General features: G+C 40.8%; 1 protein-coding gene across 9 annotated transcripts in view; it reads left to right on the top strand.

The window, feature by feature from the left end:
- LOC129655324 (craniofacial development protein 2-like) overlaps positions 1 to 14,350 on the top strand; it is a 111,509-nt gene that overhangs the window by 79,059 nt on the left and 18,100 nt on the right. For 2 of the 9 annotated variants that reach the window (XR_008715883.1, XR_008715888.1), the window contains exon 3: positions 11,382 to 11,533. The exons of 3 other annotated variants lie outside the window; for them this stretch is intronic. Coding sequence is in view for 2 of the 6 variants with exons in the window: in XM_055585598.1 (XP_055441573.1) it covers positions 11,382 to 11,519 (138 nt within the window). In the remaining 4 variants the exon portion in view is untranslated. Of the gene's footprint in view, positions 1 to 5,112; positions 5,209 to 11,381; positions 11,534 to 14,350 lie in introns of those variants that run through there. 4 more of the 9 variants (XR_008715893.1, XR_008715892.1, XM_055585598.1 and 1 more) reach the window with 2 other exon arrangements.

Below are 14,350 nucleotides of genomic sequence, written 5' to 3'. Positions count from 1 at the left end.
TGCTGGTGGGGATGTAAAATGATGCAGCCACTGTGGAAAACCATACAGTAGTTTCTGGAAAAATTAAATATATAATTGCCATATGATCAGCAATTCTACTTCTGAGTATGCATCCAAAAGGAATGAAGGCAAAAAATTTTTACACCCATGTCCATATAGCATTATTCTCAGTAACCAAATTGGGTAGAAACAACTGAAATGTCCTTTGATGGGTGAATGAATAAACAGTATGTGATATGTACACACACACATACAAGAATATTTATTACTTGGCTCTAAACAGGAAGGAAATTCTGACAAATGCTGCAACATGGATGAAACTTAAGGACATGATGTGAAGTGAAATAAGCCAGTCACAAAAGGGCAAATAGTGTATGATTCCTCTTATATGAGGACCTAAATTAGTAAAATTCATAAAGACAGAAAGTAGAATGACGATTGCCAGGGGCTGTGGAAACACGGGAAAAGGAAGTTATTGGGTGTAAAGTTTCCGTTCAGGAAGGTGAAAAATGTGAAGAGCTTTGTTGGTGATGACTGCAAAACAGTGTGAATGTGCTTACTGCCATTGAACAGGATCCTTGAAAATGACTTAAAAGCTGTGGCGTGTCTGTTTTACCATAGTTTTTTCTAAAAAGATAGCTTTATCATCTAGAAGGGAAAACCTGCTCAGGCTATCATCACTTTAGGACAAGGACAAATTCTGATAATAGTGTGATGTTTGAATTTTATCTTGGGAAACAATTTCCACATATATATCTATCCTTGGCAATTATGTGAATTATGCCTTTGCAAAATTAATTTAACTGCATTTAATGAGTTCTGTTTTGACCAGGCGGGATGATGAGTGCCCAGGTTGAGAACAAGGTAGTGTATTCCTTTTTAAAAAGATGAAAAGTGAAAGTCACTCAGTCATGATCAACTGTTTGTAAAGCGATGGACTGTTCAGTCCATGGAATTCTCCAGGCAAGAATACTGGAGTGGGTAACCTTTCCCTTCTCCATGGGATTTTCCCAACCCAGGGGTCGAATTCAGGTCTCCCTCATTGCAGGCGGATTCTTTACCAGCTGAGCCACCAGGGAAGCACAAGAATACTGGAGTGTTAGAGTGATAGAGAAGCCTATCCCTTCTCCAGCAGATCTTCCCAACCCAGGAATCAAAGCAGGGTCTCCTGCATTGCAGGTGGATGCTTTACCAGCTGAGCTGCCAGGGAAGCCCTTTTTTAAAAAATATAGTGTTTATCAAAGAGGATCATAAAGTGACTGGGAACTTCTGCAGAAAATCAGATTCTTTAAAGGAGTGGTTGAGAATACTCTTTAGAAATACTAAAGCCAATCACAGGTGATGATTGCTGGGGGGCAATCTTACAGATTAAATAGTCCAAGTCTTCTCTTTTTAAAAGAAAAGATTAGTTATTTATATAAGAGAGAAGAATAAAAAGGGAAACCGTGCCTGAAGGTATGGGAAGGGCAGCACATATTCACTAGCTTTGCCCACACATGAAGCAATTCACAGACACACACACTTTTCTCATGGGAACAGGTAGCAGCCCCCACCTCCCGAGGGGACTGTTTGGCATTCATCAGCTTCCTATGATCTCCAGGAAGAGCCAGTCTCTGGCCACAGACTTGCCAGCTTAGACATGTGAAGTGTTCCCACAATGACAGCAGGCCTGTTCTCAGAAGTTGACATTAACTCCATTCACAGGATGGAAATAGAGGGAAAAAAAAAGGCCAGTTCATGAATTCACAGTGAGATTTATAAATGCCACACGACCAAAAATATCCAAAGCCATTTTGACCAGCACATTTTCCTCCCTGTTAAATATTTGTAGGTAGCCAAATATTAATCAGAAAAGATTGCTTGGTGAACATGATGTCACAAGTCAAGTATTCAGCGCTCACTGCTGTAAGCCCTGGAGAGTTTAACTGTTCTGGTTTCACCCTGAACATAGGTATAGCTTCAAAAACTGTCTGGGCGATTTTAAAGTACAGCCAAGGCTGTGAACCACCGAGGTAGTGGAAGCTGATATATCACAAGTCTAGAGACTATCTCCCAGATGCCCTTTGGTGAAGGCCCTCTCCTAAACAGTGGTTGAGTACTGCCAATGTCTGCCTCAGATACTTTTATTTCCTAGGTGACCAAGCCCCGTTTTTTCCCTTCCAAGTTGTAATTTTACAGAAAAACAGGTGAAGTAACTTGCCCTAGGTTATACGATTACAGGCAGAGTCAGAACTAAAGTTACAGTTTTTCTGAACTTATTCCATAGTTTTCCCTCTTCATCTGGCCTTCTGAGGCACCTGCAGGGACTTTATAATAATGGGTTGCTTTGAAGGAACTTGGGTTCTCACAGATCTTATCAGGTCCCCATAGTTTGCATGTCAATGGCTTTTAGTTTCTTAAAGTATGACTGGCTGCTGCTGCTGCTGCTAAGTCACTTCAGTCATGTCCGACTCTGTGCGACTCCATAGACATCAGCCCACCAGACTCCCACGCTCCTGGGATTCTCCAGGCAAGAACACTGGAGTGGGTTGCCATTTCCTTCTCCAATGCCTGAAAGTGAAAAGTGAAAGTGAAGTCGCTCTCTTAGCAACCCCATAGGGACAGAATTAATGAATTCAAGTTGAGACATAGTTACATTACGCGGAGTCTACACAGATTGGCCACCCCTCCTCTGTGCTGCCTACCATACTGTGTGTTTACCTCCCTCTTACCAACTTGTTTCCTTGTCTAATTATATGTCCATCTCATCCATTATCTTATTTATTTTGGCACCCCTAATTCTTGACATGTGCTGCTGCTAAGTCACTTTAGTCATGTCTGACTCTGTGCGACCCCATAGACAGCTCACCAGGCTCCCCCGTCCCTGGGATGACATGTGCTAGGCTCCAAAATATTGGGTTGGCTAGAAAGTTTGGGTTTTTCTATAACAGCTTATGGAAAAACCCAAACAAACTTTCTGGCCCAAACAATACCAATAATATAAAATTATGTTAAATCATCATGGAGTAGATAAGAAATTCTAGAACTCAGAGAATGGTTCAGGCTAAAGATGTCAATGCAAGTAGACCATGAGTTATGTGACAAAGAGCCCATCAGGGAAAGATCCCATCTTCCAGGCCCTGTAAAGCTAATTCTGCTCCATTCTCTGAACCTACAGTACACACCTAGAGAACATTTATGCCTTTGTGGGTCATTTTTTAGTGAGGGGATATGGGGCAAACATCTTGTTCACATCATGGCAATGTAATATGCATTCATTGTTTGGATGTGATGCACCTCTACATCACAATGATAGATTTTTATAAAGGACACTCCTGAAAAAATTAAATTGAAAATGTGGATATTCTATTAATAAAAGTTACAGTAAACCTGTTATAAGGAATCAGTTCAGTTCAGTTGTTTAGTCGTGTCTGACTCTTTGCAACTCCATGGACTGCAGCTCACCAGGCTTCCATGTCCATCCCCAACTACGGGAGCTTACTCAGACTCATGTCCATTGGGTTAATGATGCCATCCAACCATCTCATCCTCTGTCATCCCCTTTTCTTCCTGCCTTCAATCTTTCCCAGCATCAGGGTCTTTTCCAGTGAGTCAGTTCCTCGCATAAGGTGGCCAAAGCATCGGAGTTTCAGCTTCAGCATCTGTCCTTCCAATGAATATTCAGATCTGATTTTCCTTAAGATGGACTGGTTGGCTCTCCTTGCTGTCCAAAGGACTCTCAAGAGTCTTCTCCAACACCACAGTTCAAAAGCATCAATTCTTCCGCACTCAGCTTTCTTTACAGTCCAACTCTCACATCCATACATGACTACTGGAAAAACAATAGCTTTGACTAGATGGACCTTTGTTGGCAAAGTAATGTCTCTGTTTTTTAATATGCTGTTTAGATCGGTCATAACTTTTCTTCCAAGGAGCAAACATCTTTTAATTTCATGGCTGCAGTCACCATCTCTAGTGATTTTGGAGCCCCAAAAAATAAAGTCTCTCACTGTTTCCACTGTTTCCCCATCTATTTCCCATGAAGTGATGGGAGATGCCATGACCTTAGTTTCCTGAATGTTGAGTTTTAAACCAACATTTTCACTCTCCTCTTTCACTTTCATCAAGAGGCTCTTTAGTTCTTCGCTTTCTGCCATAAGTGTGGTGTCATCTGCATATCTGAGGTTATTGATATTTCTCCCAGAAATCGTAATTCCAGCTTGCACTTCATTCAGTCCAACATTTCTCATGATGTACTCTGCATATAAGTTGAATAAGCAGGGTGACAATATACAGCCTTGATGTATTCCTTTCCCGATTTGGAACCAGTCTGTTGTTCCATGTCCAGTTCCAACTGTTGCTTCTTGACCTGCATACAGATTTCTCAGGAGGCAGGTCAGGTGGACTGGTATTCCCATCTCTTTAAGAATTTTCCACAGTTTGCTTCTACATAACTTCAAATCAGTAAAAATTTTTCCTCTTTCTGCTTGATACTTTTTTGAAAAATGACAAGCAAAATGCCCCTTATTTTTCCAAAGTATATCAAGATATGAAGTCAGGGAAGATTCAGGGCAAACACCAATACTTCTGTTACAGGGGATCACTGGTGTATGACTTGATGGATCCACAGCACTGTAAAATTTTGGAGTGTCTTCAAACCACCAGACCAAAATTAACTCAAGATTAACTCTTGTTCTGAATAGTTTTATGGCAATTATGCTCTCATATTCCACATTTTTGAACATTAGTCATTCATGAATAACATGTATATTAACTATCAAACAGATGTTTACCCTTTTTTCTATTGCTTTTTGTAGGTGGGTGTTTATTTTATTTCTATTTAGGTGTTCAGCCCTCTCAGCCACTCTCCTCAGGCACACATGTCATTGAAGCTGAAAAGTTTCCATGGTCTGTCTTACTATTATTTTTCACGATTTCAAAAAGGTACAGAAATATATTACTTGCTTTAATTTTAATTTTTCCTTTGTACTCAGTTCAAAATGAGAATTTTTAAATTGTTCTCTAATTTCATTCTTACTAAATTAATATTCGAAGTTCACTCATTAAGTCAGAATTTTGTCCATAATGGCCTGGTGCATGAAAAGGATCTAAGTGTTATTTTCTCCATTTTAGGACAAGGAAAACAATGGCTGTGTCTAACAAAAGAATCCATCTTCTCCAGTTTCTGCAGCTAATTAAAGTGTTGTGGTTCAAAGAGAAGCAGATCAGATTTCTGGGTCTTTATTACTTAAAGGGCGAGAAGATAAATTTTTTCTGTACCTTCTCCTCATTTCATTGGCACAGAGGCAAACACTTAAAACATGTAGCTTAAACTGAGATAGATCTCAGTAACAGAATCTAGAATCAAAGGAATCAAAAATGGAGAATAATTAGTAGAGCATTTAGCTTAAAGATGGTTGCTATGATTGGAGAGGCAATTCTCCCTCACCTCCCATCTGTGGCAGGCATCACTAATCAATTATAGAGCCTAAATGTGGCCCCACCGATGTTTTCTACACTAGTCTCCCAGCAGCCACTACCAAGTAACTGGAGTTGCTAGTGATTCCCTACCTAAGCTAATTAATCTGTCATCTTACATTATGAGGCCCACGAAGGTAAGGTGACCAGCCCAAGGTCACTTAGTGGCTGACAGATAAGTCTTCTTCTGTATCATGTAAGCTTTGCATGAATTTAACAATGTCCTGGAACCCAGCAAAGACACAGAAGAATCTCTAGAGTGGATCACTTATGCCTGGGAAAACAGGCTCACAAGGGAACAGCTAGGGACAGACAGCAGAATATTACTGTTCCTCCTCCTATTCCAGGGAGAGGGCAGGAGATAAAGAAGAGGAAAACTAAGATCCTTCCACAAACCTTCAAACTGTGGGATTCTTGAAACTGTCCCACTAGGTAGTGAGGAAAGAACGAAGGTTTCACAATAAGAGCAGCAGTCCCTAGAGGGGCACCCATCTCCCTCCCTACACATTCTAGTCCACAGCTAGGAATTTTCACGGCTAGAAAGTTCTTCAGAAACAATTCACTTTCTCAAAAACCTTCTCCCTCTCTAGAGGGTGAGCCTGAGGGTGTGGTAACGAAATGATTTGTTGGGATGGGACTTGGATCGACTCGGGGAATTGGATAAGACGTCACGAAGGAGAGGGGTCTGGCTGGCTGTGAGGTTGCTCCTGAGAAAGCAGAGGTGCCAGGCTGTTGTTGCACCAGCCCCAGAGAGTCTAAAGTGGGAGGACTGATGGTGAAGTAAGGGAGTAAAGTCAGTTTGGCAGCAAATGAGCTATAGCTGATTGTTTCTCCAGCCTTTCCCTTTGAACTCCATTTGGCGTTTATGGTCCCTGTAATTCAGAATGAAAATTAGTGCAACAATTAACATTAGGCTTAACCCTAACCTAATAAAGCTTTCTCAGGGTACCCTTGGGGATTTGAAACCAAGGCCATAGCTTCATTTAAAGGACCGGGGTTGAAGGTCATGGGGGGAGAGACAACAACAGGGCAAAGTAGACTCTGAACGTAATTCTGTTTTATTCAGGCTTGTTGCTGTTGTTTAGTTGCCAAGTCATGTCCAACTCTTTTGTGACCCCATGGACTGTAGCCTGCCAGGCTCCTCTATCCATGGGATTTCCCAGACAAGGATACTGGAGTTGGTTGCCATTTCCTTCTCCAGGGGATCTTCCTGACCTGGGAATCAAACTCATGTCTCCTGAATTGGCAGGCAGGTTCTTTACCACTTATCTAGCAGGGAAGCCCTTATTCAGGCTCACCTGCCTCCTAAAATGTGCCTATAATCTTCTCTTGAGAGAAGTAGCCTTTAAGATGTAAACAAAGCAGCAGTCTGAGGCACTGAGAGAGAATAAGAAGCAACTTGGGAAAAAGATGTGAAAGACTTTGAACAGTAAGACCAGATCTTCCTTCCTAAAAGAGGATGGGTAAGGAGAAATACTGTTTTTTTTCTACCTGGGATAATCTACATGTGGTTTGCTTTTTGAGTTGCACACTTACCTTACTGCGGAATTCAATGCTTAGCAAATATAATGGCTGTGGGATTGAATAAAAGGGAGTTTCCTTAAATCCAGTTGGCAAAGGATCACTGTTTATAGGGCTGCAGGCATTTCACGCCAGTTGATACAGAGTCTTTTGGTTTGCCAACATAACTCATTTCTGAGTCTCAGAAAAGGAACAATGATTCCATAGACTTTGTCAGTCCTCTGTTAGAAGTCCCTTTGGAGGTTTTCTCTATTGCTCAGCAAAGTTGGAAGGACACGAAAATAATGTAATACGCAACTGAGACAAGGGCATTTATTGATTTGTTGTTATTTTTATGAAAGTATTACCATGTGCCAAGGGCATAGCACTTTACATGGACTTTCTCATGTTTACCCTCACAGCGATCCCCAAGATAGTAACTCTCCCATTTGCCAGTGAGAAGAGTGAGGCTCAGAGCATCAGGGCCCCTGCCTCCAAGATTCCACAGCTAGTGAGAGTCAGAGCTGAGATTAGAAGGCAGGTTGTCCTGACATCACACCAAACCCTGACCAAGGATGGTCATCCAGGAAGTCACATCCATTCAGCAGTCCCATTAGGAAGATCAATTTAGTGGGAGAATCCAGCACCTTGCAGTAACATGAAATAAAATAGAAAATAACAGAAGATATCTTATATGAAGGATAAGTATTGGTTTATGATACATTTTTAAAATTATATGTATATGTTTATGTGTGTGTATATATACACACACATGTATATGTACCTGGTATCCTTGGTAGTGATATAAAATTGACTTCTTACTGTGGATTATCACCAAAAAATGTAAAGATTGCTGCTCTAAACCACTCAGTAGTCCTGCCTCCATGTGTAGGTGGGAGGTATTTGACCCTCTTACTGGGCTTTTAAAGATTGGGGAAAAGAGAGCAAAAGGTATACTTCTTAGAAAGCATTAAAGACAGAGATATCAAGATCTCTTTATTAGTCTTTGTCTCTGAGTACACAAACTTTTTCTTAAAGGGCTAGATAGTAAAAATTTGAGGCTTGCTGGCCAGATGATCCCTGTGGCCACTACTCAGTTCTGCAAATGTAGGAGTAGACAATCTATGAAGTAAATGAGTATGTCTGTGATCCATAAAATTTTATTTACAAAAGCAGACAGCTGGCCTGTGGGCCACAGTTTGCTAACTCCTACTTTAGAGCCTTGAATATAGACAGGAAGTTCCCGAAGAGAATTCCCCATGGGTCCAGTGGTTAGGACTCAGTGTTTTCACTGCAGGGCCCCAGATTCAATCCCTGGTCGGGGACCTGAGATCCTACAAGCTGGGTGCTATGGGAAGAAAAAAGCACCTGTATTGCCAGGGCTATTCAAAATCCTAAAAGATGATACTATTTATGTGCTGCACTCAATATGCCAACAAATTTGGAAAACCCAGCAGTGGTCACAAGACTGGAAAAGGTCAATCTTCACCCTAATTCTGAAGAAGACCAGTACTCAGGAATTTTCAAATTACTGGACAATTGCACTCATCTCCCATGCTAATGAGGTTATGCTCAAAATCCTCTAAGCCAGGCTTCAGCAATACATGAACCAAGAATTTCCAAATGTTCAAGTTGGGTTCAGAAAAGGCAGAGGAACCAGAGATCAAATTGCCAACATTCGCTGGACCATAGAGAAAGCAAGGGAATTCCAGAACAACATCTCCCTCTCTTTCATTGACTACACTAAAGCCTTTGACTGTGTGGACCATAACAAACTGTGGAAAACACTTAAAGAGATGGGAATAGCAGACCATCTTACATGTCTCCTGAGAAATCTGTGTATGGGTTAAGAAGTGACAGTTATAATCTTGTATGTAACAACAGACTGGTTCGGGATTGAGAAAGGAGTATGACAAGGCTGTTTATTGTCACTCTGTTTATTTAACTTAAATGCAGAGCATGTCATGAAAAGTGCCTGGCTGGGTGAGTTATAAGCTGGAATCAAGATTGCTGGGTGAAATATGAACAACCTCAGATATGGGGATGATACCACTCTAATGGCAGAAAGCAAAGAGGAACTAAACAGCCTTTTGATGAGGGTGAAGGAGGATAGTGAAAAAACCGGCTTAAAATTCAATATTTAAAAAAACTAAGATCATGGCATTCAGTCCCATCACTTCATGACAAATAGAAGGGGGAAAGGTGTAAGCAGTGACAGATTTCCTCTTCTTAGGCTCTAAAATCACTGTGGATAGTGACTGCAGCTGTGAAATGGGAAGACGATTGCTTCTCAGCAGGAACGCTATGACAAACCTAGACAGCGTGTTAAAAAGCAAAGACATCGCTTTGCTGACAAGGTCCATATAGTTAAGGCTATGGTCTTTCTGTTAGTCATGTACGGATGTGAGAGCTGGACAGTAAAGAAAGCAGTGTGCCAAAGAATTGATGTTTTTGAATTGTGGTGCTTGGAGAAGATCCTTGAGAGTCCCTTGAACAGCAAGGGCATCAAACTAGTCAGTCTTAATGGAAATCAACCCTGAATACTCATTAGAAGGACTGATGCTGAAGTTGAAGCTCCAATTCTTTGGCCACCTGATGCAAACAGCCAACTCATTGGCAAAGACCCTGATGCTGGGAAAGATTGAGGGCAGGAGGAGAAGAGGGTGGCAGAGGATGAGATGGTTGGATGGCATCAATGATTCAGTGGACATGAATTTGGGCAAACTCTGGGAAATAGTGAGGGACAGGGAAGCCTGGTGTGCTGCAGTCCAAGGGGTCATAAAGAGTCAAACATGGCTTGGCAACTGAACAACAACAGGCCTGTAGCAATTGAATGGTACCAAACTATAAGGACAGCCCGATTTTCAAATGATAATTCCCAGATAAGGTGTTCAGGTTTTTTAGACATGGTCATCATTCCTGTATTATTAGGTATATAAGTTATGCTTTGCTGCATTAAAAATTTACCCCATAACTTACAGCTTAAAATAGCAAACATTATTTCATAGTTTCTTTGGGTTTGAATCAAGTTGACTGAGGGAAGATCTTCCATGCTCTTCCAATTTTGTGGTTGTCGGCAAGATTAAGTTTTTTGCAGGCTTCCCTCAGTTCCTTGACATGTGGGCCTGTCCATGGCACACACATGGCAACTAGTTTCTATCAGAATCAGCAAATGAGAGAGAAAGAGAGGACAGAGCTAGAAGCCAGAGTCCTTTCATAATCTAGGAAGTGAAGTTCTGTAACTTTTTCTGTACTATTGTTATGCACTAAAAGGGGGTTTCTAGGTATAACCCAAGGGGAGGGGATTACACCAGGGTGTGGATACCAGGAGCCATTTTAGAGGCTGTCTACCACTTATGGGCTAGGTATTTTATTCCTTCATTGAACAATTATTTTTGAGTACCTACTATATGCCAAGAACTTTTGTAGACAGTGAACAGAACAGACAAAAATCCATGCCCTGATTCTGGTGTACTGCCCCCCACCCTCCAAATTAATATATTGAAGCCCCAACTACCAGTGTGGCTGAATTTGGAGATGGGGCCTCTAAGAAGTAAAAAGGTTAAAAGGGTAAGACCTGATCCAATAGGATTAGTCATCTTACATGCTCTGTCCTCCCACCCACACCACGTCCAAACTCCCAGGAAAGCCCATGGGAGGACAGAGGGAGAGGCAGCTATCTACATCCAGGAAGAGAGAATTCACTAGAAACAGAAACAGTGGCGACAAGTGCCATGGAGAGAAAGAAAGTGGGGCAGTGCTGGGGATAGGTTTGCAACTTTAAAATTGGTGGTCAGTGCAGGTCTCAGGGAGGTAATAGCTGTGTAAATCTTATAGGATCAACAGGAATAAACCAACAAATACAGGAAAGAGTTTCAGTGCACTGGGAGCATACTGTTCAAGGAACAGCAAAGACACCATCATATCTGGAACAAAATGTATGTGAAGGAAGGCAAGGAGAACATGTAGGATCCATCAGTCACTGCAGAAATTTGGGCTTTTACTCTGAATGAAATAGAGAGTCATTACAGGGTTTTAAACTCAGCAGTGCCATGATTTAACTGACATTTTAATGTTCCTCTGGCTTCTGTATGAAAATTTGAAAGCATCAATTCTTTGGTGTTCAGCATTCTTTATGGTCCAATTTTCACATTCGTACTAGAAAAAGCATAGCTTTGACTATACGGGCCTTTGTCAGAAAAGTGGAGTCTTGCTTTTTTAATACACTGTCTAGGTTTGTCATAGTTTTTCTTCCAAGGAGCAAGCATCTTTTCATTTAATGGCTGCAGTCACATGCCACATGGCACAGCCAAAAAGAAAATGTTTTTAAACTTTCCGTTTAAAAAAGAGAGAAATGATGGGGTTGAGGGTGGTGTGGTTGCCAATGGTGGTAATGAGAAGTCACCTCTTACTTTGATTTTCAGAAGCAAAACTCTGGTGCATCAGTCTCTTCATCAGTAGCTGCTGCTGCTGCTGCTGCTAAGCCGCTTCAGTCGTGTTCGACTCTCTGCGACCCTATAGATGGCAGCCCACCAGGCTCCCCCGCCTCTGGGATTCTCCAGGCAAGAACACTGGAGTGGGTCTTCATCAGTAGAGCTCTGTCTAAATACTTTCTGTTTGTAGTGGGTGAGGTGCAAAGAGCACTAGACAGAGGGTGGGGGGGTGGGGACCAGGGTAGTGGAACGATAAGAGGCAAAAGCCTCTGGGTCTCAGGCTGAGTCCTCTCTGAGTCTGAAATTACAATTCAATGAGACTGTCAGAGGAAGGTAGATTTAGGACAAATGAACAGTTCAGTTACTGTTCATTTTAAGCTTGATCATTGCTTGCGAGAAGGAAAAAAAAAAGGTAAGAAATTGCAGATCTGGGCCTGTAGAAAAGTTTTTTTAAAAATTGCAGGCAAGTCGATATCATTGAGAAAAGTTCCATTTTAATCTTTAGGCAGCCTGAGTCTGAGAAACTGAGGAATGTGTATCATTCTGTTCTCCCAATGCAGGTGAACAAAACAGAATTCAACACCATTCAAATAACATTCTATTCCTTAGAGAGTTAAGTGATGTTACAGTTTTAGAGAGAGTTCAAGTCACCCTAATCTCCTTCCATGTACCCACATGTCAAGTCCAATGTGCCATAACAAGGCGTTGCCCCTCAAATAAGAGGGATTAAAGTGTATTATTTGCCATCTTTGCCACCCACTGGAAATGTACTGGAGGAGGTTAGCAGGAGCCAAATAAGGCATCTTTAAACATTCATGTCAAACAGGTTGAGGCTTGATGACAGCTGCTTTCAGAACCCATCAGGCACTTTGTCCAAGAGAGAAATACACGTAAACCACCAAATACAATTTTTAGTAACAAAAGTACAATATTTAATTGGTCAGGGCAATGCAAGGGGTTAGTATTTTTGGACTGTCCATTGCCCATGTTCACTCCTTTATTCCTCAAAATGACCTCTGGAGACAAATATTATTAGGTGTGTTTTGCAGAGGAGAGAATTGATCCTGACTTGCCTGAGAACACACAACTAGTGAGTGCAGAGCTGGGCTTCCACCCACAATGCTGCCATATATTGTGTTTTGTCTCAAGGGTTGGCTCTGATCACTATACCTTAATGTTCAAGGAGGGCTTCCCAGGTGGCTCATTGGTAAAGAATCTGCCTGCTGATACAGGAGACACAGGTTTGATCCTGGGCCTGGAAGATCTGCTGGAGAGGAAAATTATAAGCTACTTGAGGATTCTTGCCTGGGAAATCCTATTGACAGAGGAACCTGGTGGGCTATACAGTCCATGGGGTCATAAAGTGTCAGACACAACTGAGCCAACTAAACAACAGCAACAACAATGTTCAGTGAGCCCAAATAGAAGATCAGTCACATGTTATCCACATTCTAGTTGTTTTCATTCTGAGAACTCATTTCATCAGTGTATTGGGGAATTTAAGAGCACCAAGAAAGTTCAGAATCTATACCAAACTGAGTAGAGCTGCAAAATAGGTTATGAGACTGAGCAACTGAACTGAACTAAACTGAGTAGTTAAGACTCTGTATATATGTACATTCTTTTTTAATACGTTCTTTTCCACTATTGTTTATCATAGGATATGGAATATAGTTCTCTGGGTTATACAGTAAGATTTTATTGTTTATTCATTCTATATATGAAAGCTTACATCTGCTAAACCTAACTTCCCACTACATCCCTCCCCTAAGGCCTTCCCCCTTGGCAACCACCAGTTTGTTCTCTGTGTTCATGATGCTGTTTCGTAGATAGGTTCATATTTTAGATCCACTATCCTTGTGAACTTGGGATGAAATCCCACATAGTCATGGTGTATGATCTTTATTATGTGTTGTTGGATTCAGTTTGTTAATATTTTGTTGAGAATTTTTACATCTATATTCATCAATGACCTTGGCCTATAATGTTTTTTGGGTGGCCTCTTTGTCTGGTTTTGTATTAGGGTGATGGTGGCTTCATAGAATGTTTTGAGGAGTATTCCCTCCTCTTCAAATTTTTGGAAGAGTTTGAGGAGAATTGGTAGAAGTTCTTCTTTGTATGTTTGGTAGACTTCACCTTTGAAGCCATCTGGTCCTGAACTTTTGTTTATAGAGAATTTGTAAATTATACATTCTATTTCACTTCTAGTAATTTGTCTATTGAAATTATCTATTTCTTCTTGTTTCAGTCTTAGTGGGCTGTATGTTTCTAGAAACTTGTCCATTTCTTCTAGGTTGTTGAATTTGCTGGCATATAATGGATCATAGTATTTCTTTATGCTTTTTTTGTATTTTTGCAGTATCAGTTGGTATGTCTCCACTTCATTTCTTATTTATTTATTTGAGTTTTCTCTTTTCTTATTGGTGAGCCTGGACAGAGGTTTGGCAATCTTGTTTATGAGAAAGGATAGTGTCTTCAATAGACAGTGTTGGGAAAACTGGACAGCCTCATACAAAAGAATGAAACTAGACTATTATCTTATACCATACAAAAAAGTAACTCAAAATGGATTCGAGTTGAATGTAAGACCTGAAACCACTGAATTCCTAAAAGAAAACCTAGGCAGTATTCTCATTTGTATCAGTCTTAGTCATATTTTTTGGATTTGAATCAAAACACAGGGACATGAAACCAAAAATAAATGGAACAACATCAAACCAAAATGCTTTTTCACAGTGCAGGAAACCATTATCAGAATAAAAGGCAGCCTACTGAGTAGGAGAAGGTATTTGTAAATCATATATCTAACAAAAGGTGAGCTAAATGGATGAAAGGGCTCAACTGTACGGTAATGGGTGGTAACAAGACTAGTGGTGATGATCGCTGTATAGTGTATATAGATGTCAAGTTATAATGCTATACTCCTGGAATGTATATACATATTTTAAAAAACAGTAAAT

This window comes from Bubalus kerabau, chromosome 6, assembly GCF_029407905.1.
Source record: "Bubalus kerabau isolate K-KA32 ecotype Philippines breed swamp buffalo chromosome 6, PCC_UOA_SB_1v2, whole genome shotgun sequence".
NCBI classification, from domain to species: domain Eukaryota; kingdom Metazoa; phylum Chordata; class Mammalia; order Artiodactyla; family Bovidae; genus Bubalus; species Bubalus kerabau.
The sequence above is the reverse complement of the archived record's forward strand: the minus strand, read 5'-3'. Positions and strand labels throughout refer to the sequence as shown.